The following is a 23,963-nucleotide window of genomic DNA, read 5'->3' on the forward strand; positions in this document are numbered from 1 at the left end:
ACACGATTTTTTCCAATTTTCAAGACAGTTGTAGTTATCATGATGAATAATCCCAAAAAGTCTTATTTATTGTTAATAAAAGTTTAATAACATAACACACGAGGACTTTGGCAATTTCTTCAAGACCTTTCTAGACTTATTTGTATTTATGCCTATGTTTCAGCAACTTAGAAATAACTCCTGGAAGATAATTCTTCTAGATTTTGCTAAGGGTTACTTCATATGCGTAATTCTTTGAATGTCTGCAAAATAACCTCTACACTCAGAAGCAGCAAATACAAAAGAAATTTTAATCTAAGATTAACTTACGCACAAACTTAATTTAGATTCTTTCTAGTTGAAACACTGGAAGAGCTGTGCGTGTTCAACTATAAAAATAAAGTTATAAACCGTTATTATTTAATTGATTCGTAGAAATTTTATTCCACACATGTTTGACAATCAATATAACCCGTAATAATTTGAAATAAGTTGCACATCGCTAGCAATAACATCACAGCGAAACCAAGAAATTGTATCTACAAAAGTGATAAAAAATGGCACTGAAACCGGTCATAAATGTTTATTTAAGATAAACTAAAAGAAAACAATTTTCCATATTTACGCCCTTGGTGGAAGTTTTGAAAGTATAACGTGAGATTGTGTCCATATCTTTTAATATAGAATCCGTTGAAATATCAAAAGTATTTGCTTCTAGTTTATATTTACATATAATAATCCGTATTCATATCTAATTTCGCAGTTAAAACAGTACACTGTCGGTGCATTCTTGATTTGTATTAATTAAGGGGACGCAAACTTTGAAATTAGAAAAAAAGTGGGTGGGGTATGATAAAATTTATCTGAAAAAAACAAGGTTTTGGTACATGAAATGGATACTGTTTCAGCTGTTATAGTACACAAAGGAATGCTCACTAAAATAAAGATGAAAAAAATCTCAAATAAGAAAGTTATTGTTGAATTACATACGACTTATTGTGACCATTCAAAGTCAAAAAATATTTTTGTATGTGAAAATAATAGTAATTTACTTCGTCCAAACATTTATCAATATCCTCCAGATTCTAGTTTAAAGAAAACAAGTGAAATAAGTTCATTATCTTTTTTATCGTTTTGCTAACGTAAGCTAAAACACAGTATTTAGTTTGTTCACAAAGCAGTGCATATGAAAAGATATGGCGGTCAAGGAAGGCAACATTCCAAAACTAAATGAGTATATTCCCCTTAATACATTAAACGATTATGGTTACAGAAGTTGAGTTGCTTGCAATAAGGGCCTAGAAATTAGTTCATTATTAATTTTCAACTTGGTATTCACAAAGTACAATGCACTTAAATATCGAACCACATTAAACAAACTTTTGAAAAAAGTATTTCTTAAAAATCTTTAAAATATGGTATGAAATTTTTTTGTTGAGAGGTCGAATCAATGTGAATACGTGTAAAGTAACTTTCAAAACTCATTCACAAAACTTGCTAAAACACAGCAGGAATGTCAATGATCAAAACTCGACAAAAATACAATTATCCTCACTTTTATGCCATTTAAAATGTTTCCTCGAATTTTCCACCATACTTTTCATTACTCTGTTTCCACGTGTTGCACGAGACTGGTGTTATTCACGTAGAAAATCGGGGTCAGACAAGTTGTAAATGCGATACCATCTAAACGTAATTATATGATATTCTTGCATAAAAACTACTTTTTTCACTGGATCCGCCCATGTATAAACGGGAGAAAAATCGTGTGCAAACAAGGCAATTTACGTGCTGTTAATACTTTTTTTTTATTTTTGAAATGCTTTGCCAGGGACGTATGTATGTATTTCTGCGCAGACTGATATTTGGCATCTGCATCTTTTTTCGTCCATAATAACCTCTTCTTGTAGCATTATAGATACAATGTAATCCATACTATGTTTAGCTGTATCAGTTTCCAACCCCAAACGTACTGCCCCCATCAATGTACGCTCTAGCTTCTCTTAGAGTTTACTCCCTTTACAAAGCGTCTGTTCAGTTATTGTAAATAACTGTGAATAAATAAGTATCGCGTGTAACTTGTGCTATTGCCCGTTTTTAGGTATTATATATAATTTAATGATTTTTGTTAGTATCAGTCGTTTTGTTTTTACCTGATTGTTCGCATTATTCATATAATAAACCTCGAAACCCAGTCACTAGCTTCGTACTCATCCGTACTCTGTTTGTTCGTACTCAAAATAATTCGAATGTAAAGTTGTTATTCTTAAAATAATTGTGTTCCTGTTTATCCAAATTTTTAGTTATATGCAAAATTATGTGTAATGTAACGTTTGTAATAACTAAAAACAAAAAAAGATGCTCAAAAACCTTCAAATCACGCTTTTAGTAGTGTTGTTGTTATGTGTGTCCCGGTTATGGATATTTAAAACACGTTTACCGTTTCCAAGAACAACAAGAATGGTAAATAAAAAATGTACCGGAATCGTCATGTCATCACATATGAAAACAATGCATTAAGTCGTCGTGTAATGTTCGGTCTCGGTCACAAACAATCCCGCGGGCTTCTACAGACGTTAATACATAAAAAAACGTGTATTATCCCTACAATTCAGTTCAAGGAAAACTTTATCTCATAATGTAATGAACAAGAAGAATGTTGTATTAACAACTACACTTACACTGATCTGAATAGCAGTCAGTTTATATAGGACTTTATTAATTCATTTTGTATTTGTTATTATTGTCAAAAACTATAACGGAAGTGTCTCACAACTAAAAGCGGAAATGACTTTAATTCGGAAAATATTCCGCTGTAAGTAATACTTTTTGATAAAGGTCCATAGAAATGAATAATTTTCAGATATTGAAGACATTTTCTGAATAGGATTCATTATTTGATAAGAAATTATAAACATTATTTTTTAATTATACACGTGTTTACACCTATATTGTCTCCCGTTGTATGAATAGAGTTACCGTTCGTCAAGTGCAGTAATACTTTTTTTGCAGTGAATCGCCGAGAAGTCAAAAATTTAAAAAAAAACATGTAAATAAACTCAAATTAACCACTTTTTCAAGATCAATTTCAAGTGATCGACGTTATGTATTTAACCCACCAGACCAGTTTAGCATCTTAGATACCTGTGCTAAGGTATTTATTTCGTAGAATGTCATGTTATGCCCTTGCACTGCTAATCCCACTCTGATTTTTTGTTTACATTATTATCAATGAGAAAGATGGCGTCGATCCCGAGTTGAGATGACGGGTTGTTATTTTTTTACCTGTTTAAGCAAACCTGGTAGGTTAGAAAGAAAAACGCAGAAGTACATTATTATTTGTTACACTGGTATTGTACAAAACCTGTTGTTTTTTTTTCTTTATAAAAAAGCTTAATATTTTGTGTTGGATGTACTTTCACGAAGACCTCAGTCTGTTTTCCTATTACATTCATAGAACCACCTCCTTATCCACAAAGTACTGAATATTACAGGTGTCCGTGGGTACTATATTACTTTACCAATTTGTCTTTTATCTTCCCACAATCAATTTCTTAAAAATCCACCTCTTTCTCATTTCTGCATGGAGTGTGAAAGTAGCGATATGCGTCCCCTTAATTAAATTGGCATAATAAAGGTTTCAAGTGGTGTAAACCATTAGTGTTGTCGTGTTCAAATCAATTGATTTAGCGGCATTAAGAACCCATCTTCAAACAGTCTCTGAGAGGAATATGCAGCAATTACATTATTCTCTTATTTTGTACTAAAATTACTTCACGGAAGATGGATTTTCGATTCAGCTCAAATAAAGTTTTAAGGGCATCTCAACATCTCAGCAAGTGTTAAGAAGACCAAGGAGCTAATACTTCACAAATAAATTCAGTTTATGTAAACCCAAAATGCTCCGAATAAATGGAAAACTATTTTTTCAAATAAAAGCATGAAGGTAATCAGATTTAAAACCTTCATTGACATTATATCAAACATATCTGGTGTTTCGATAGATAATACATGATAGAATATAGACATACATATGATTTAGTCAGACTTGTCCTACCAAGGTCGTAAAGTTGAATATTCTTTTTATTTTAAATCTGCCATTTTTGATTGGCATCAGTACCACAGCAAAATGCAGTATAATATTACAAAAAAGTGATGACTCCTTTAACATAATACCACTTTTGTAAAAATAATCATATTGAAGCACTACCTTTTCTCTATACGAAATTATTACTCGCTGTTCATTAGACATCAGAAATATACATACTTTTATTATATTTAAGTAGTGGACTATACTTTTAATTTATACGACACTGGTTTTAGCCTTGAAATTTTCATTCTAAATCCTTTTTAGGAATTAACATTAAGTGTTTGTTATCAACATTGTAAAGGCATGCTAGACAAAGGACATATTTGTTTGTACTAAATATGATTATCTATTGTAACATATTAATTAAGCAGCAAGTTCGACACCGTTTAACGGAATTGAGAAACATGTGCGTCAGGTGCTCAAGGAGGATTTTGATGGAATATCAAAGTTAAAAGAAAGGAAAGACGCTGAAGTTGACTTATTATACGAACTGAAACTCGCTGTAATGGCGGCTTTACTGCATGGCTAAAAGGGTAACTACTGCACTATAAATTTACTTATAAAGGTGTAGAGAAAACGTGTTGTCTCTCACTTAGCTCATGGGGTAACGATAAGTACGAACAATCGGATTATTCCTGTTATTACAGGAACAAATATTTTCGTCTAATGATAAACAAGGCAAAATGTGAACCAGACATTTACATCCATGATTTATTTATGGGATGGTTCTCCGTTCCATGAAAACATATGTAAAGTTAGTACATAGTTTATTCATTCAATCTTAAATGAATTAACGACAATTCGTCTGGCATAGTTATCTATTTATATTATTTTTAGCGATGTACTTTTCGTACCAAACAATTAGCTTCATATCAGATTTATAAATATTTGTCTAAATAGAAAAATATACATAAAATGAGAAATAGAAAATAATCCCAATTTTTTCCGTTTTTGCTGTAGAAAAGATAGACTACATATTGACTATCAAACTAAATTGTCAACCATTAAAGTTTTTGGTGAATTTAGTGCCCTTAATAATTGTATACTTACACTAAATTAGTATATTGTTATTCACCAGCTGATGCTTTTACCAGGGAAAGGATGAATCTCTAACCCAAACTAAAGCATTTTGCAAAGTTTATGAACATGGAATTTTAAGTTCGAATCTTCAACCACTTTTCCTTTTTCCTTTAAAAATAAGAGACGAACGTTTGAGTTAATAAGAACATGCGAGGCGTCGTCGGAATTTACGTGAATTGTAAAATGTTGTCTACTTTAATATTTTGCTTTTCTAAGGATAACGATTTGGAAACAGAGAAGGCGTCGTGTGAAAATTCGGATTCTATATTGGAACTGGAAGCAAGTCTTTTTCATACGTATTTTTGCAGAAAAACTGCACGTGTCTTCTGTAATGATACAAATTCGGAATCCTGTTTTGTTCATATCAACCAATTATCAAAGCGTGATAGTAGGATGGCGATGCTAGGATGACATTTACATTTTAATATATAGTATAGTATTTAGAGTCGAATAGAGTTTATGTCAATAATATTCTCAATAATGTTCATGAAGTCAATAGCAAACACCATTTTATAGCGTTTATGTAGTCAATGTTCTCATTACTAGATGTCATTTAGTGAAAAATCCAAAAAAATTATAATATACCGACAATAATGTCGTTAATGTTTCTTATTACGAGCTGCTATTAATGATTTTCATACGATACTTTAACAGTCTTTATGTCCTTATTGTTTCTTATTATTAGATGTCAAGTAGTGAAAAACAAGAGATATTGTAACAACCTATATATCTTTAATGTTCTTATATTAGTAGCATTAGCAGTTTGTAAAATACTTATGACCCTCTTGGTAGCCTGTCGAAAGTATTTTGATATTTAAACTACTGTTGAAGGCATTGCAAGTGATGCAAGCTGATGGTTTTGGCCTTCAACAAAATAACTTTAAAAGGTTTATGCCACCTCAGGGAAAAGAATTGTAAGTGTGTCTGTCCTTTTTACTTGAAGACAGTCATGTTTGTGTATGAAGCCAATTAGTGTAAGATCAGTTGTTTTCCGATAAATATTCTACAGGAATACCAGTGAGAATAAATGGGACGATATAAGGCAGCAAACTTATTGCCCATTCTATTCCTGCTGTTTTACATACAATGTAGCTGTTAACTCTGGCAAGTATGATTTTGCGATGCATGCAATATATGCATCTGTTACATTGATATTGACCAAAATCATCGACATGGATACACTGATTGACATGCACAATTTGAAGGCCCTGCATGACAATCTTCACTTGTCAAATTTCTTTGTTATAATTTTATATTACTGCGTTCTTTTCTACGAAATCAGCGGCGGCCAAGACAAATAATGTATCTGGCTTAAAATATCTGCTATTAAAAAAGTATAATATACACATCACTTCAGTTTCATATTTATTTTACATTGGTGTTGAACTTACAATTATTTATGATGATGAACGTTTATCTCTATTCGGATCTCAAAGACGGGTTTGTCACCTATGTCAGTTAGAACTTACTACTAAACAAAAGGGGAGTGGTGGTCTAGTGGATAAGGTGTTGGCTGCTCAATCCAGGGGTCGTGGGTTCGAGCCCCACTGGGGTCACGACCATGACTTCTCATATGACACCAGTACTTTCCAGGAAGCGGACTCGAGAGTGGTTACAATAAGCTTAAAGCTTTCGTCACAATCGAGCTAAAACAAATTAGTATAAACTAAACTAAACATTAGGTATAGGACAAGGTTCACTTAAGCCTTATATGGCCTACACAATTCAGAACATTTTCAAACTGGTAATAAATGAAACAAATATAAATTGTTTGCTACCAGAATGTTGATCTTCTATAGTGAATTTAGCTTTTTGATTTATTATTTTGTTCAAAAGATGTCACTGAATATTGGTGAAACCACATATTTTATAGAAAATCGGCAGTTTTTGCCATGATATTTATGTCACATAGGAATGTTTTTAATTGTAAACACAGTCATTGTCCTTGAACGTATTTTGCCCATAGATCCAGCTTCTTTTGCAGAATTTATGGTCAGTTTTTGGTTGTTTTCGACAACTGTGCCCATATTGAATATTTCTGATTTGTGTAAATATTCATATAAAAACTTAATGTTTCCCATACTCGCAATGTTAAACGTATTTTCATTTACGCCAGATATTTTCTTCGATAATGAATAAATGGTAAACTATTGAAATCAATGTATTTTGATAAAACAATACTTCTTGATGAAAGAAAACTTGGAATTTTCTCCATTTAGAGACTTTCAGCTTTGGGGCTATTTTTTGGGCAAAGTGAATCTTCTCCTTGATTTTCCAGTGACAGAAAATGATCTCTGAAGCGAAGAGGAATGTCTTTAATGAAACATCCCTCATTACTTTTACTGTTACACAATGTACATATAAGAAAGATAATTTTAAAGAGGTATGTTAATTGTTCATTAAGAGGATACTTCATTGATATGATTTTCATGAGATTTTAACTTTTCTCTCGTACATTAAAAGATAGAGAGTATGAAAGTATAACCCAGTAAGGAAATTGTCGACATAGGTACATTATAATGTAAAAATATTTATTCGGCAAGCATAACATAATCAAAGACACAGATAATACATTGACATAAGTTGAAGACAACATTTTGAGAAAAGGGTAGTAAAAGACTTGGGTTCAACAATCAGATATAATACAGAAACACAGCATATCACAGTTATCGTATAAATATTTTATTTGTCATTCGTTGAAAAAAAAACCAGACGTATAATGTTACTAAAAGTCATTGAAAAGTTACCGCTTTTTGTTGCTTTTTTCCAAAGAAACTGAGCGACAATGATCTTTTTGTAAAAGCAACAGTATACTTAATTTCTCGACTTTGAATTTTTAAAGAAGTGTTTTTATACTTAAATACTGGACAAATCTTTAATTTGAATTGTATGTATTCAATTAATCATACGGTTTTAAGGCGCCAACATGACTCTGTACAGGTTAAGTATCTCATAAAATAGCATGAAAACACAGCTTAATCGTTTTTGGTAAGGAGCAAAATTTAAAATAATACCTACAAAATGATCGAAACCCTTTGAAACTTTTAAAATTGATAATAACAGTACTACAGTAAAACACCGCTCGCTCGAGGTCGCAAGGGGATGAGCAAAATGCTCGAGTTATCCATGGTTTCGAGCGACCCAAACATTGACCAACATACGAAGAAAACTAAAGTTTGTTTTACCAATTGTCATCGGGACCGTTTGCTGAGTAAACGGTGATGCGTAATAATAACATACTTGTGACATTTTCAAAAACAAACGTATTACAAACGTTATCTATTGACAGACGTTTCAATATGTAATTTGTAAATGGCACATGCGAAGAAACAACTTAGATTTTTTTTAAAAATTTATTCATCAACAAGTGCATATCATAATTATCGTCTGAATTTTATGAAACGGCTATATTATTTCCTTCATTTGCATGCAAACAACTGCTGATTAAATTACTAAGATCTCATAACTATCTTCTCGATTCCGCAGAAAAGATGCTTTAAGTTATCAGTAATTGACCGATATTTGATCAATAAAACTTTTCTTTAAGCTTTCATCAAATATACCGACAAACAAACATTTAACATAGTCTGGGAATAGACTACGCAATTCTCACGGTGTGTGAAAATGCTTAATTAACCGATACATTCTGACCGCCGAAGGTGTGAAAAATTTTGACACCTCTGCTCGAGTTAGCCAGAAGCAACAAAGAGTAAATTAATACACAGGGACCAGGTGTCATGCTCGAGCGATCGAGTTATCGATGCTCGACCCAGCCATGGTAATATCACATAGAAAATAGAAGGAAATCGGCCGGGACCACATGAATTGCTCGAGTGAGCCCGGGTGCTCGAGTCATCGATGCTCGAGCGAGCGGTGTTTCACTGTATTGCCTTTAAGGTTTGGTCGTCATGATCTTTCTTAAGTCAATAAATCGCCATATCGAATTCATTAATAAGCAAGAAAGTACAAGAGCTTTTCAAAAATAATGTAGTTTGTCTTACCATTTTTTAGTTTAATGACGCAAAACAGTAAATACACAATCATGATTCGTTATCCCTATACTTAGTCAACTGCACATTTGACGTGACTATAATTATAGAGTCAGGAATTACGCCTCCTAAAAAGTCATACACACGAACCCGTTCACTTTGATGCTATTTCAACGACCTTAACGACGTCTTGACCTAATCGAGAAACTTTCGTTAAGTTTACAATAATTTATCTTTGAATTTTATAATTTAAAACGAAAACTAAGTATCTGTGCTTTCTCCCTCGCCCTTATCTGTCTTTTAGCAATTGTGGGATATTTGCAAATCGCTTGAAGATCAAGACACATATGACCGAACATTGTTGTGGTCTACTTTATCAGTTCCAGTCTGATTATCTATGTCAGTTGATGCCGACATTACATGTGTTATAAACAGCAACACTCATTTAGTTTTAACGTTGTTTACATCCGCCCTACTCCAAATCCGAACGACACCTTACTACCTTGTTTGTCTGATTATCTATGTCAGTTGATGACGACATTGCATGTATATATTTAGTTTTAACGTTGTTTACATCCGCCCCACTCCCGATCCGAACTATCGGTGAATGTCGCCTTGATGTATTGCTGTACGCTTGCATATTTTCGGGCAAACAAGTGAACTATCAGTGCGAATACTGATTCAAATCATGACGGGTGAAACATCGATTGCAGCTATGGTAATTTAAACGTTTTTCGCGCATCGTCTATCAGAAAAATTGTTACAAAAAAGTATGACCAAATTACACAAAAATTGTGAATTACATTCACATATTTTACATTGCACTAGATAAAATAGGCGACTTTTTGCAGCAGAAGTCTACGTTATTTTTGAACAGCGCTCGTACAATTGTACATGTGTTTAAAAATCTTTTTACCCAAAGTTCTACACCATTTTCCCTTCATTAATTTCGAAAGATATTTCAAATAGTTGAAATGACACGACGTTTCAAATTAACCCATATTCAAACAGAAGTTAGAGAAGTACAAAAAGTGTGAACATTTTACGTGTAAAATCAAAGACAATGCTTACAGCTCACTATAACTCTTTATTTTTAATTTTGTTCGCAATTTGCTGACTAATAAAAGCCTCTCTTCTAATGTTTTGAAAGAAGTATCTTAAATTTGGGAGCGTGTCGCCTTTAACTTAAACTTAAAACTATTTAGTGGTAACTTTTCATTGATTGACAGTACACGTACAAGTTGCAGCCATAATATCATACTGTACACTCAAGTTGTTTTTCACTTTCTTTATGGTTACTTCCTGGGTAAAAACATCGACCATGACGGTCGTGAACGATTACTGGTTCCTTTGTCATAAATCTTACTCTTAATTTGAATCCATTCATGTTTGATTCAGCAATTATGCAGCCACCGTGTGACCTACTTGTCGAACACTGGTGCCTTTCTAGAGACCCATCATCGCTAGATGTTGCTGAGCGTGATTGTTTGTCATGGCAACGAACGGCTAGATGATTTGTGTTATCTGTAAGATGTACTTTATTCTTCTCTTCAGTTGCTGACAAACAATAAAATCCATTTATGTTATGATATTTTGCCAAGCTGTTTGGTCGTTTTGGTTTAAGCCGTTTTGGACAAAACATTTCGGCTAAACCTCTGAATAGCTGTATGTTGAATATTCCGTAAAGTACTGGATTTACAGCACTTTGAAGTAATGCAATTGTTTCTGCGAACGCCATCACTGAGTTTGGAATGTGTAGTGTGTAATTACTGTAAATTAGACATAGTGTTGTCACAAAGTATGGCGTCCAACATGCGATAAATGTTAATATGATGCAAAATGTCATTTTCACCGTTTTCATTTTAGCTAAAGATATAATACCTTTGTTAACAATGAATCGCCTAAGGGAGGTGTCGCTGTTTGCCAAGTATGTTTCAGATCTTCCTTGTTTCCAGACAACTCTTGCAACATTAATGTAACAGAATGAAAGTAGTACGCTTGGAAAGATGAGAATATAAAACGACATGAAAGTTATATACGTTTTCCGTTGCCATGGCGCCGTGTAACCTTGGCTATGGCAACCGTACTTTAATGTTTGGTCGGCATGAACCCCGTCAACTGTCTGTTTGAATATGAACAACTGTGGAATAGACACTACAAATGAAAGACACCACGAAACTATTATCATAGTTCTTGCCCGTGAACTTGATGCTGTGAAACGTAATGGACGACATATAGCCAGGTAACGGTCGAACCCCATCGCGGCTAGTATGAATGTCGTACTTGAAAGTGTGACGACCTGGATATATGTTAACAATTTACATCCAATATTGCCTAAAACCCATTCACCAAAGGCAACAAATAGAATCTCTGTTGTCATGGTTACAAAACAAACGGTCAAATCTCCTATGGCAAGATTTATTATGAAAATATTGACCCGGTTGTTTCTTTTTCTATATTTGCTGCAAGTCAAAACGAGGATAATGGCGATGTTTCCAATTAATGTTAACACCATGATAATCACTATTGAAACAACTCGTTGTATAACATCGGCAGTCCATATTTCTTCTTCCTCTGTAAAAGCAACAGTAGTAACGATAATACTTGTTCTATCACAAAGCGTCCCATTGGGAAAGCCATCGCAGATTGTTGTGGCAGTAAAGCCTTCTGTCATGATTTATACGTGCTCCAAATAATCACTTTTCACAACATTTCTTTCGCCTGAAAATATAGAACAATTAGTGGATGAGTACAATATGACATGAATTCATATGAGAAATGCGAGAACTTGTTTGTGTGAAAGTTATTATACACGAGTTAATCAGCATTGCCTTGTTAAAATATTTAATTTTATCGGGTATGATATTACCAGCCCAAAGAAACTGAGCGACAATGATCTTTTTGTAAAAGCAACAGTATACTTAATTTCTCGACTTTGAATTTTTAAAGAAGTGTTTTTATACTTAAATACTGGACAAATCTTGGCAATATTGTCCTCAATGTTGTATAGATTGAATTCTCTTAGATCAGCAAAAGTTGGTATATTCATTCTGACTGTGTTCATAGATTTCAACTCAGGACTACCATATTTGCATTCAGAAAGGAGACAAACACATTATTTAAAGTAGCGACAGCTGCAACAATGTGTACATGTAAACTTATAGTAATATAGAACAACAATAATTTAAGGGGTCTACAGTGATTAATAAAAAATAATTACTTTTTTATCTTCTTCCTAAGATTAATAGAAAGGTGAGGTAGCGAAACAGGTTAGAAGGAAGGAAGCGAAGTAAAGCGAAAAGAAGTTTTTTAACAGGCGTGCGACATCTGTTCCTAAACAAAGTTAACCACTATACTTTTCAAATTAAATAGCCTCACATCTTTTGCGTGCTGATGCAAACGTACGGACACTACGTCAAATCCGTGCGCATCAAAGGGTTGCGATAGGACGTAAATATTATATCGCCTGCTTTACAAACGTTTGTTTCTACAGCTGTGAACGCAAGATAATGCTGTACAAATGTACTTTATTCTTGTCATAATCTTATCTTTTATATTTCATTGAGTATACGAAGAACTATGACTTCAAAACAGTTTCATTACAACGATTGCGTTGTCAAATTGCAAGAAGCTTCATTCAGGTCTGCATGTATGTTGCTCCATAGAAATAAATTTAAATATTTCAGTAAAATTAACCGAAGGGTGAAGCATATAAACTATATGTGTCTTGAAAAGGGAAACTAAGAGATAAAGGCTTTATGGAATTTTGAAATGCATATAAATTTTAAAAAATGCGAATGCTGTGTTCTATATAACCAAATGTTTGTTTTTAAAGTAAAGGTTCTGTAATGGCACTCGACAATTCCCATACTTTTAGGTAACTTAGGAATTCATCGCCCGTTAATGTAGCTCAAACACCCCAGCCGGAACATTCAAAAATAAATATGTTAAATACGAGCTAAATTTCTTCTCCTTCCTAAAAAGACAAGTAACTGCATTTTTATGCAGCCTTTGCAGTGTAGTTAAACATGTGAATAATGACCATTGATCAATAAAGACAATTTCTTGGCTTTCTAAGCGGCTTTAATGCGCATGTTTGACAGTTTTCTTAGAAAATGAGAATTTCCTTAAATGGCGGGGGAATTCGTTAGAAGCCGTATTGTAAGTTTAGTCTTTATCTAATGTGTGAGATTCCTCTGTTTTTCAAATTATATGATCTTCAGACATTTTAGCGTTCAACTTGGTTGTTTTATCACAAAAACCGTGTACAGTTTATGTGCCGGTATGCAAAGCAAATAAAGTGTACTTTTGCGTTCTGCACGTCATCTGATTATGGTAGACATTTTGCCGACATGTAAAGCAAATAAAATATTCCTTTCCCATTTTAATAATAAATAGTTTAAAATAATACACATAGCGTTATAAACAAAAATACATGAAAAGTTGTAAATATCTTATACTAGTAGGAGTACTTCACCGTTAACTGCTTTCAATATGCTTCAACAAAATGCTCAAACAAATATGCGAGAAAAACATAGCATCATATGGTCTAGATTATGTCCTATGTTAACACAACTGAAGTTAGAGCATGTTTATTAAAAAGGCAGGAGTGTGCCTGCTTGTGTTCAAAGTTATTTTCAAATATTTCATATATATGAGTAAAATATACGAAACACATAATTAGTCTGCCTTTTTGATATCCGGCACGACCATAACTTTGAAAAAATGCCTGACAGCTGCGTTCTGCACGTCATCTGATTATGGTAGACATATAAAATATTATTATAAAAGAAGTTTATGAATAAGAAATCCCGTGGCGTCGGCAAAAATTGATAAAGCAGAGTAACATGTCATGTCTGTGAGTCATTAAGATGAACCGACGATAAAGTGTTCTCTTTGCAGTATTTTTAGAATCTAGACAATAACTTTCCACTTAATATGTGCGTAACACGACAACAAGCCAACTGTAAAAGCATGTCTAGCGGTGAGAAAGTTTATCACTTCAAAAGCGTTTCTGACACCTTAATATTCTCAGAATAGTTTACAAGAATAAGGATACCAACATATATGACAATAATTCATATAAAACAGCTTTTAATATAGCTTAAAATATATCGAATCATTAAAGCGTTTATTTACTAGCAACGTCATTTCTAACATTTTCACCTTATAGCAAGCAGGATAGTTCCTGATCATGTTAGTATATAAAATGTTATGGTTTCTGTGGCCATTTGCAGTACTGACATTAGCATCAAATGCATTTGTACGTAAATTAAAGGTTTATAATTTTAAAGTTAGTGGACTTTCGAAATGAGTGCGCACACAACAAAAACCAAAGTGGTGCTGCAATTGACACTTAATTTGCGCTGCTACGAACTGTTGATGACAGATTTTCTAGGTCTGGAGACATGATCGGATTTTTGACATGTTTTTCTCAAAACATATTAATCAGTTTAGTTATAGTATGCGTAGTAATATGTTGGGCGTAATAATTTCACGAGGGCGCAGCCCGAGTGAAATTATTTGTACGACGTATTACGCCCGAGTGTATAAATAGTGTTAAAACACGATTTTGGTATAAATTATTTCGATTTTAATATGTCATTAATCTAAAACAGTAGATGAAATATAGTTGCGCTCTTTCTTGGTAGCAACTAAAACATTGACGTCACCGCACGTTAACGTGACGTCATTCTAGCGTAAGCGTATTTCAACAGAGAAAAGCATATTAGAATAACTTATATAGTGCTTATGAACCGGGAAAAAAAATGATAAACTATTTTTACGCAAATACCAGTTTCCACAAACTCTTTAAGATAGTGTTACCTTTTACAAGAATGCAATCAATGGTGATATTATTTACAATATTAAATGCATATTCCTACTATACCAGTCACAGAATACGTACACTTTAAACACAGCATGGATAAGGTAAGATATACAGACATCAGCCTTTACCCAAAAGGTAAGTTAATACTATTGCACAGCTAGGAGTTTAACGCTGTTTTGCAACAAGAGGAGCAACATAAACAACCATCACAGATCCACATAAAGAGTTTCCCTTGTAACTTATTCCTTTGATGATTTGATATCATTTAAACATTTCTGTCGAAACAATCTAAATTCCGAACTAATTACCTGCTGTCTTTGCGACCAGTGCAGACCAAGATCAGCCTGCACCTCCTTGCAGGCTGATCAAGGTTTGCATTGTTCGCTATTCAGTCAGTAAATTTTCATTGAACACCCCTTCAAATATTAAATGGTATTGTCCAAACTGAATGATGGACCAGTCCATTTTAGAAATTTAGCAGGGTAAAGGTTAAGTTTAAATGAATTTATAACCTAGCTGGAAAGAGACACAATCCTTTCTTAGCATAATTTTTCACTGATTGGTAAATGATCATCAAAAGTTTTATAAAAAAAAACAAAAACAAATCAACAATAACTTCTAAAACTAAACAAAATAGAAAAATTATGATACAGAATTCTAACACGATCCGCAGCAGTTGCTATATAAACATATAGCGAAATCGCCTATACATGAATCTACGATAAAATATAGCTCTTCCATTCCACCCTACGATTGTAACACGACTGTGAGATTCTACTCTGCTTCTGTTATATACCGACTAAATACTCGACTTTTCAGTGATATGTAATAGTAATAAAAAGTACATCAAATTTTCTGAAACAAACAATTTCTAACTGATGAATTTATTTGTTTATAATTTTATCGTAAGAAAATGTTTCAGCCCGGTAAGTTGCTACTTCAACACCAGTGCATCTAGTCTGGTCGTGTGTGTAGTTTACAATTTCTGCGCTATAGGCACCACAGATGTCAACTAGATTCTACTTTGACAGTAAATAAATTATAATTCATGTTCAAATCTTCCAGACTCAAGTGTTTACGTGTTTATATGCCGCCGCAATATTCTGGCGTGTATGTTTCAGTGCCATCATGAAGGTGACGTGCACTATTTTTAGAAACTGCATGTATAAACTTTGAACGAAGTATTTACTTCTGATTTCTATATCTGACCTTAGATGTTATTGAAAATAACATTTTTTCAGCAGTAACTACTTAATACTTTAATTAAAATTTGTTGAATATCGGAAAATTCCGTATTATGCAACGCTTTCCATTTGTGGGGAGGTTTTTATAATAGCATATGCAGCCGAATGACATATCGAGCTAAAATGTAGTGCTGTAAAATGCGAAGAATTTGCGTGGTTAGAATCGAAATAATAAATATGTTCCAATTATTTTATCAGTTAATAAAATATGGGCAGTCGTTCGGATGCGAATATTAAATCACTCGTGCTACGCACTCGTGATTTAATTATTACGCATCCGAACTCCTGCCCATATTTTATTAACTGATAAAATATAGGCACATATTTATTATTTCTTAAGTAAAACACGTGTAAGTTGTTATAAAACATGCTTTAGATACAAGAGTGTATTGAATTACTCTACCGAATAAATTCTACACTTGTTGAATTATTCCTGATCTAATATCTTTATATTTGTGAAATAAGAAACTGAAATCGAAAGGATATTCCTTAATTTACTTGTAACATATTTGAAACATATTGTATTACTTCATTTCAATATTTGAAATCATTCACACATCTTTAAAACGACATATCTGAAGAAATATTTAGCAATTCATAAATGTTAGAGAAAGATACCTATCTGTGACAGGATTACTGGCATCTGGCATTGACTGTTTGTCAAACAAAATATTATAATGTTCAAAATGCTTTAAAGGTCAGACAACCAGATTAATATCAATGTTTTGACAACATATATGCACTTAGAAATTTCAAATAAATGCATTTAGTATGATACTGTACAGGTTTAAGAAAATCCTAAATAGCTAGTGTCTACTTTTTTAACAAAGTTGTTTTTTATCTCAACAGAATATAAAACAGGACGAAATTTAGGAATTCAGAAGACACAGAAATATGCTTAATATAGGGGAAGTTGGACCTATACAAATATGTAGGAGACTGTTTATTTTATGACATGTTTGTCTCTGCTGGAACTAATATATTTTAACGAAGCACCGCATGGCTATCAAATTCTCCATTCCATTTTCATTCAATCTAAAATAATAAAAGGCGATAGCTTGTGTGGATTGTATGATATTTGTTTATGACTTTGTTGTACTCATAATGACTGGTATTTATGACTTATTTAGAATAGTTTTGCAAACAAACACTTGCACACCTACAGCTCAGATTCTTTTCAAGAGAAAATACCATAACTTAATACATATCTCATTCGTAAAAAGGTGGTAGCATGAAGAGCAAATACAGAGCACTGATATGTACATTGTCAGAAAGAACAATGGTTGTTGATAGCAACAATATATTAAGATTCAAAATACGGTAATGTGTTCAGTAGGTGCATTTTTTTCAACGTTGACTGAAAAATTCTGTGTCTTGTTCCTCCACTGACGTCAATTTAAACTACATCGCTGATAACGTTGAAAACGTATTTTGTCTTCTAAGGTCAGCAATTGTGTTCTTATAGTTTATACAATCTTTTTTATACAGTCGGCATTACACAGAGTAGGTGTATTTTTGCTTCCAGAGTGCGAAAAAATAGTTTATTTTATTTCTCATTGTGCTAAAATAATTTCACTAGTAAAATGCACCGAAGTCTACTGGAAAGTCGATTTCTTTGAAATACCCTTTTTTCAATGATCCCTTCCTCCATATTTATTAACGGTTAAGGAAATCAGTATGTTTTGCACTTGAATCAATCAATACCTCAGTGTAAATTTGTAATTTAGGCTTACGGAATGACACATTCGGTACAGCCGTATTAAGTTCAACTTTTACCCGGATGTCAACAAGCTGTTAACAGCCAATAAAAACGTTACTTGAATGATAGGTCATTATAAGACTTGTAAACAAAACTAACTTTGTAAGGCATCTTCCTTTGGATGGCATCGAATGAAAAATGTCAAAAAAATACTGTTTTCAGGCTTTCATGGCAAGTGTTTTTTTATATTATGTAAACAGCCCACCAACATCATTGCAATTGTTTCTTACACAAAGCTGATATCGTCGGTACGCTTTTTTATCGATAATACTGTTACTTTTTTTAGTTTGATTTCCCACCATCATTAATTCAATTTACCTGACTGCATACGGCAATACTGTATTCGACGGAATGTTACTTTTTTCATATTCAAAATAAAATAAAATAAATAATAATAATAAATATACTTTTGAAAAGTACTTGGTTGAGCTCCATATAAGTACTAGTACACATTGGAAAGAAAATCAGGTATTGACAAACGTTGCGTTTCAAACACGTGTACATTTGCGGATGGTGCAATCTCAGTTTTATCGGTAAACAAAGTTATTTGCTCAGTATGATAGCTTTGATTTATGAAAAGCAATATTTAGTATACAAATAAGTTCATGTTTTTGGCTTGATCTAATATGAGCGGACTATCTTATATAAACATAGTCCTTGTCTCAACTAGGAATTCCCGAAAGTTTATATAATGAATATGGTATATTGTATGACCATTGAATTAATGTGAAATCTGATCACACAGCAAATATCCAATGAAATGGAACATATACCTTAAAAGTAATCCGTGGTTTATTTGTCCCTTTATCGAACTGTAAACACGAGAGAGTCATTGGTATTATGTTTGGTTGATATATCAAGAAACTTAACCTGTTTGCACCAATAAGAGTCATGCTTGACTGAACTAAATAAATGTACGGACGTCGTGTGTAAGAAATTAAAATAAAATATCGTTAATTGCGTTGTGATGATTCGGGCGAAGCTTCACTGTTGCACAACTACCTTAATAAGTACATCAACAAGTATTCATCAGCAAAATTATTATTTAACATCTCATTAGCTTGGCACGTGAATTTATAACACCTGATCATGTGAAATATTCGCAAACCTCGCGATAGAGCTGCAGAAACGTTTGAACTTGCAAGTTAATCTATTGTTACACGACTGTATTTGTAGTAGACGAAGCAAACAATTTTCTGTATCACATTTCAAAACATAGTCGGAAGACAAATTCCTATATAAAATGTTGACCACCTCTTCATTTTATAGAACCATCGATATGTCAGAAATCCATGTCATTCATTTGCTAGTCAGCAAAGAGTCAACGTTTAGATGTGTGCATTTCATTTTATTTGTATTTTCAAACATTTTATTCTCTTTGAGTTATGTCACCCCTCTTTATTGTTCTTGTACGGTTCTCATTTTTTGTACAATTTGTTTTCTCATGTTTTCTATAGTCTGCTTCTGTTTATACACATTTAATTTCATGTGATATATTTACAAAATTGCTGCTTTTTAAAAGTAAGCGTGTACCAGTGCATTTCGTTGTATTTTTTCTCACATGGGAGTTTTTAGGGCTACGAAAAGTCTTATTCTTCAAACATTTGTACACATATAAGCCTCTGATGTCACTTAGACATTAAATTCTTTTTCATTGTTACAGTCGTATATTCTGTTTAAACGATATTTTTTATGCCACTTAGATTTGGGGGCTCTAAGTTACATATCAAAGGCTGATTGCAATCTTTGTGTTTAGATGATCATTCAAACATGTATTTATCGCCAAAGAAAAAATAACATGGGATGCAAAACTGCATGTGGTCAGAATGTGTATAATGTCCCCATAATGTCCTTTTTAGCACTTTTGAATTAATCCCATAATAATCATTTGAGAACGCTTGAACTCTTCCCGTAGTGACCATTTTAGAACGTTTAAACTATCTCATAATGACAATTTACGAGGAAATAAATCACACTGGTATTCACTGGACAATTTTCCCAATAGACAATTCACACGGAATACTACTGCAAATCATTACCATGTTGCCATATTTACGAGAAAAGTGTTTTTAAAACACAGATTTAGGTGAATATTTAGAATTAAATGATTGTTTGACACAATGTTGTTTAGTTGAGATACTTTGCCGACATTGTGTTATTTCATTCATTACATGTATGTATACTGACACCCCAAGTGCAAACTACATCTAAATTTATTTAATTTGTTGGGTTTAACGTCGCACCGACACAATTATAGGTCATATGGCGACCTTCCAGCTTTGATGATGGAGAAAGATCCCAGGTGCCCCTCCGTGCATTATTTTATCACGAGCAGGCACCTGAGTAGAACCACCGACCTTCCGTAAACCAGCTGGATAGCAAACTACATATAAGGAGACCCGTTACCAAACGGTAAAGATACACAGACATTTTATATCAACCCTAGACAGACTATTGAATTGATCCATTTTGCAAAAGAATATAATAAGATATAAAAACATTACTACATCAGCTTGATATTTCAGTTAAATGATTTATCCTAGCTGTAGTTTATTTCAGAAATTAAAAAATAGTATCAGCAAATAGCTAAGCAAAAGCATTTACCATTGCCAAATGGATATTACTTTTCAATGTTTAGTTTGCGTTTAAACTGAGTGATATTTTTTTATTTTTATAAAGGACATACAATGCACATTTGCAATATTGTAGCTTTCTAAAGATCTAAAAACCGAAGTTTAAAATCTGTACGTTACGTCCTATCTTTGGAAAATTTATTTTTACTACTGTTCGTATCTTTTTCTAAACATGGTCAGGCCTGTCGGTCTGATAACATCAAATCCAAGCGTCGTGGACATAATCAGGTTTAAATATATATTTTATTCTTTTATTAACATTGAATCAGTAACAAAATAAAGACAGCCTTCAAGACAATAATTAATTGCATTTACATTAATATTCCAACGGCCTATTACATTCTATAATTAAAAAAATCTATACCGTATATCTGCGATAGAATGTACAAACAATATATACCATATATTTGCGATAGAATGTCCATACAATAATTTTAAGATTTTTTCCTGAAAGGGTGCATTTCTGTATTTATCAGTAGAAACATTTATAAACTTATTCGTATGTACTTGAATGCTGGTGAATCAGATGAAATAATAAGCGTCAGGTGCATATTAAGGCTGTGTTAGTTTTATTTATTATCTAGTTCAAATAAGATATTTTCGTTGGTTTCTGCTTAAACGACGTGATAGATTTATTTTTTTCACTTTTAATTTTTCTAATTCAAACACGATATTTTCTCTGTCAATTTGATATTATAAACACGGGCAGTACTACAAAAACTGTGCATTTAAATTGTGTATAAAGGTCTCTCAGAATGAATTTAAAGCGCAGGACATGTACTGTAATCGTGTATGAATGGAAGATATGGAAATTAAATGAAAGCTGATGTGTGTTTCTTCCAACATAATACAGAGATACCGGAGAAGTCTTTCAGTAACAATTTAGCATCGTTGTTTTGTAGCAAATAAATAAATAAATAAATAAATAAATAAATACTACTCCCGCAAGATAATTTAAACGACAGCATTTTATATTACTGTTTGATTATGCATCGTTGAACTCAAATAGGTTGTCAATGATAGACGTTAAGTGCATACTGTAATGTTACACAAAAATATTTTCTGTACTGAAACGTTTTAATGAAGAAAAATCATAATTATCATACATGTTATCGTTTGAGATATCGTACGGGATTTATAAATGAATTGATTGATGAATGTCATGTTACATTTTTCAAAACATTGTTCAGGGGAAATTTTACTTTTATCTTACATCCTAAAATATAGGTTTAGAATTGTATTGGAAATATTTTTAAAAAGACACATTGCTTAGGAACGTCATTCTTATTCAGCATTCTATTTTATATATACACTGGCAAAACAATTATGCTTGAAAGTTGATAGGAGTAGTACTAAATAGTTACAATAGTGAATGTTTCTTTAATTGTTTTACCTGTTTGAAAGCAGATCTCTACAAACTGCTTTACATCAAATAGTTCCTTCGAGTAATGTATATCAAAATCTGCCTATAGTTAAGATCCACTTAACTGTGTATTTACTCAAATAAAAGCAAACATCCAACGCCCATTGATATAAAGACATCCAATAAGTTGTATATTTTTCTCCTGTTTTTTTTTTCTATATATTATACATCACTTATTTATTCAGTTGATTAAATATTTCAGTTGATATCAGTGCACATTGTATTAAATAATAATGTAATAATTGTCTTCCATGTCCAAGAAATGACAAACTCTTTTTGCTGCTGAGAGCCACATTGTATTTTCCAATATTGAAGACGGCGTTCCCTTGTTAGGATATCAGATAAAGGTTTTATTACTTAGAGCGGCGATAGGTAGCGTTGCTAATTTCCTCATCATTTAAGAGACAAGGACGATCGAACCTTTTTTTTTCGATTTTTCTCAAGTCCTGATCTCATTTTGTTTACCGTACATATGTTTAGTTTTTCGATCCTAACACTTTTGCGAGTCTGGCTTTGAAATTTAAAGCAGAAAAGAAAATGTTGTTAATGTCACCAAAATTAAGAGACAAAAACTATCTACACTCACTATCCGATGGGAAAACTGTTTCGAACAGATAATATTAATTTATTAAGCTTGCTATCATTGAAGTAACTTTAAAAAAATGACATGTTGTTTTCAAAATTAGTCTATTATCAAACCTAATGTGTGTTTATTGGAAATAACTCTCGTAACAATTTAAATTTATGTAACTATATCACTATTCGTCTTAAATGATAACTAAGTCAGAGATGAATACTGTAAAAGATGTGTTTATTTAGTTGACAACTAAACTACAAGGATGTTCTAAAGATACTGGATTGACCTGTTCCTCTTACATGTTGTAAACGAAAATAGTGAGAAACGTATATACATGTACGGATTTATATATTCTTGATACAAAATAAGGTAGTACACCAAACCAATAAGAAAACCTCTGATAAAGAAGTCCAAATATTAAGATCGGCTTTGGTTATGGTTAGACATCAGGTTGATATTCACGTAACGCTAAAGATATACAGAATTAGAAATTGCTTTTGTAAAAAAGCACATGTCTCCCCCAATGCAAAGTCCTATAGGCAAGAAGTCAATAGGGGTCAGGAGCGAAAGTCAAAGAGACACTGATGGTTGGCTGCAATAGGGATCATCTACTTCGCATGTCCAGTCATCCCGCTAAATTTCAACACTTTTGGCCTAGTGGTTCTCAAGGCACTGTTCAGGCTCGTGTGACCTTGACTTTGATCAAGTGACTTCAAAATAAAAAGGGTCATCTACTCTGCATGTCACAATCATCCTATTAATGTTCAATCATTTCTAGGTCAAGTGGTTCTCAAGTTATTTTCCAGAAATTGTTTTCATGTCAGGCTCCTGTGACCTTGACCTTTAATAGACTGACCCAAAATCAATAGGAGTCATCTACTCTGCATGTTGAATCATCCTATGAAGTTTCAACCTTCTGGATCAAGAAGTTCTGAAGTTATTGATCGGAAATGGTTATCAATGTTCAGGCCCCTGTGACCTTGACCTTTAACGGAGTGACCCCAAAAACAATTTACAGATAGCAGCGGTAGACTTGTTATTTCTGTTTTCCTTTTCCCGTCATCAATTGTTTACAAATATAATGTATAGCATTGGAAGGTAGAGAAAGTCTGGAGAAAGAAGCAAAAATAATTATTAGCCACAGGGGTTCCACCCATCAGGTAGATGGAAAATCGAATTAACTTCTTTCTAAAAATAGGAATGGGTTGATCGAAAGAATTCCACATATTTTCCGAATATGATTTACAATTATAGATGAGATTAACGACGCCATGCAAATTAAAAAACCGTGACATAAGGGCATATTCATCACGCCACAAGGTGTTGGAATGTTTATAAAGCGAATATAACTTCTTTTTT

At 32.8% G+C, this 23,963-nt stretch overlaps 1 protein-coding gene across 1 annotated transcript; it reads right to left on the reverse strand.

Moving 5' to 3' along the window:
* Positions 1–9,037: 9,037 nt before the first annotated feature.
* LOC123536802 (neuropeptide S receptor-like) lies at positions 9,038–22,312 on the reverse strand. Its single transcript, XM_045320243.2, has 2 exons — positions 21,998–22,312; positions 9,038–11,859 (listed from the first exon to the last, which is right to left on the reverse strand). Exon 2 carries the CDS (start codon positions 11,810–11,812, stop codon positions 10,394–10,396), a length of 1,419 nt encoding a protein of 472 aa, XP_045176178.2. The 5' UTR covers positions 11,813–11,859; positions 21,998–22,312; the 3' UTR covers positions 9,038–10,393.
* Positions 22,313–23,963: the final 1,651 nt, after the last annotated feature.

The sequence above is a fragment of the Mercenaria mercenaria genome, chromosome 17 (genome assembly GCF_021730395.1).
Source record: "Mercenaria mercenaria strain notata chromosome 17, MADL_Memer_1, whole genome shotgun sequence".
NCBI lineage: Eukaryota > Metazoa > Mollusca > Bivalvia > Venerida > Veneridae > Mercenaria > Mercenaria mercenaria.

What these genes read in the sequence shown, in the direction of transcription:
- LOC123536802 (XM_045320243.2), bottom strand. Translation starts at nt 11,812, where the DNA reads ATGACAGAAGGCTTTACTGCCACAACAATCTGCGATGGCTTTCCCAAT.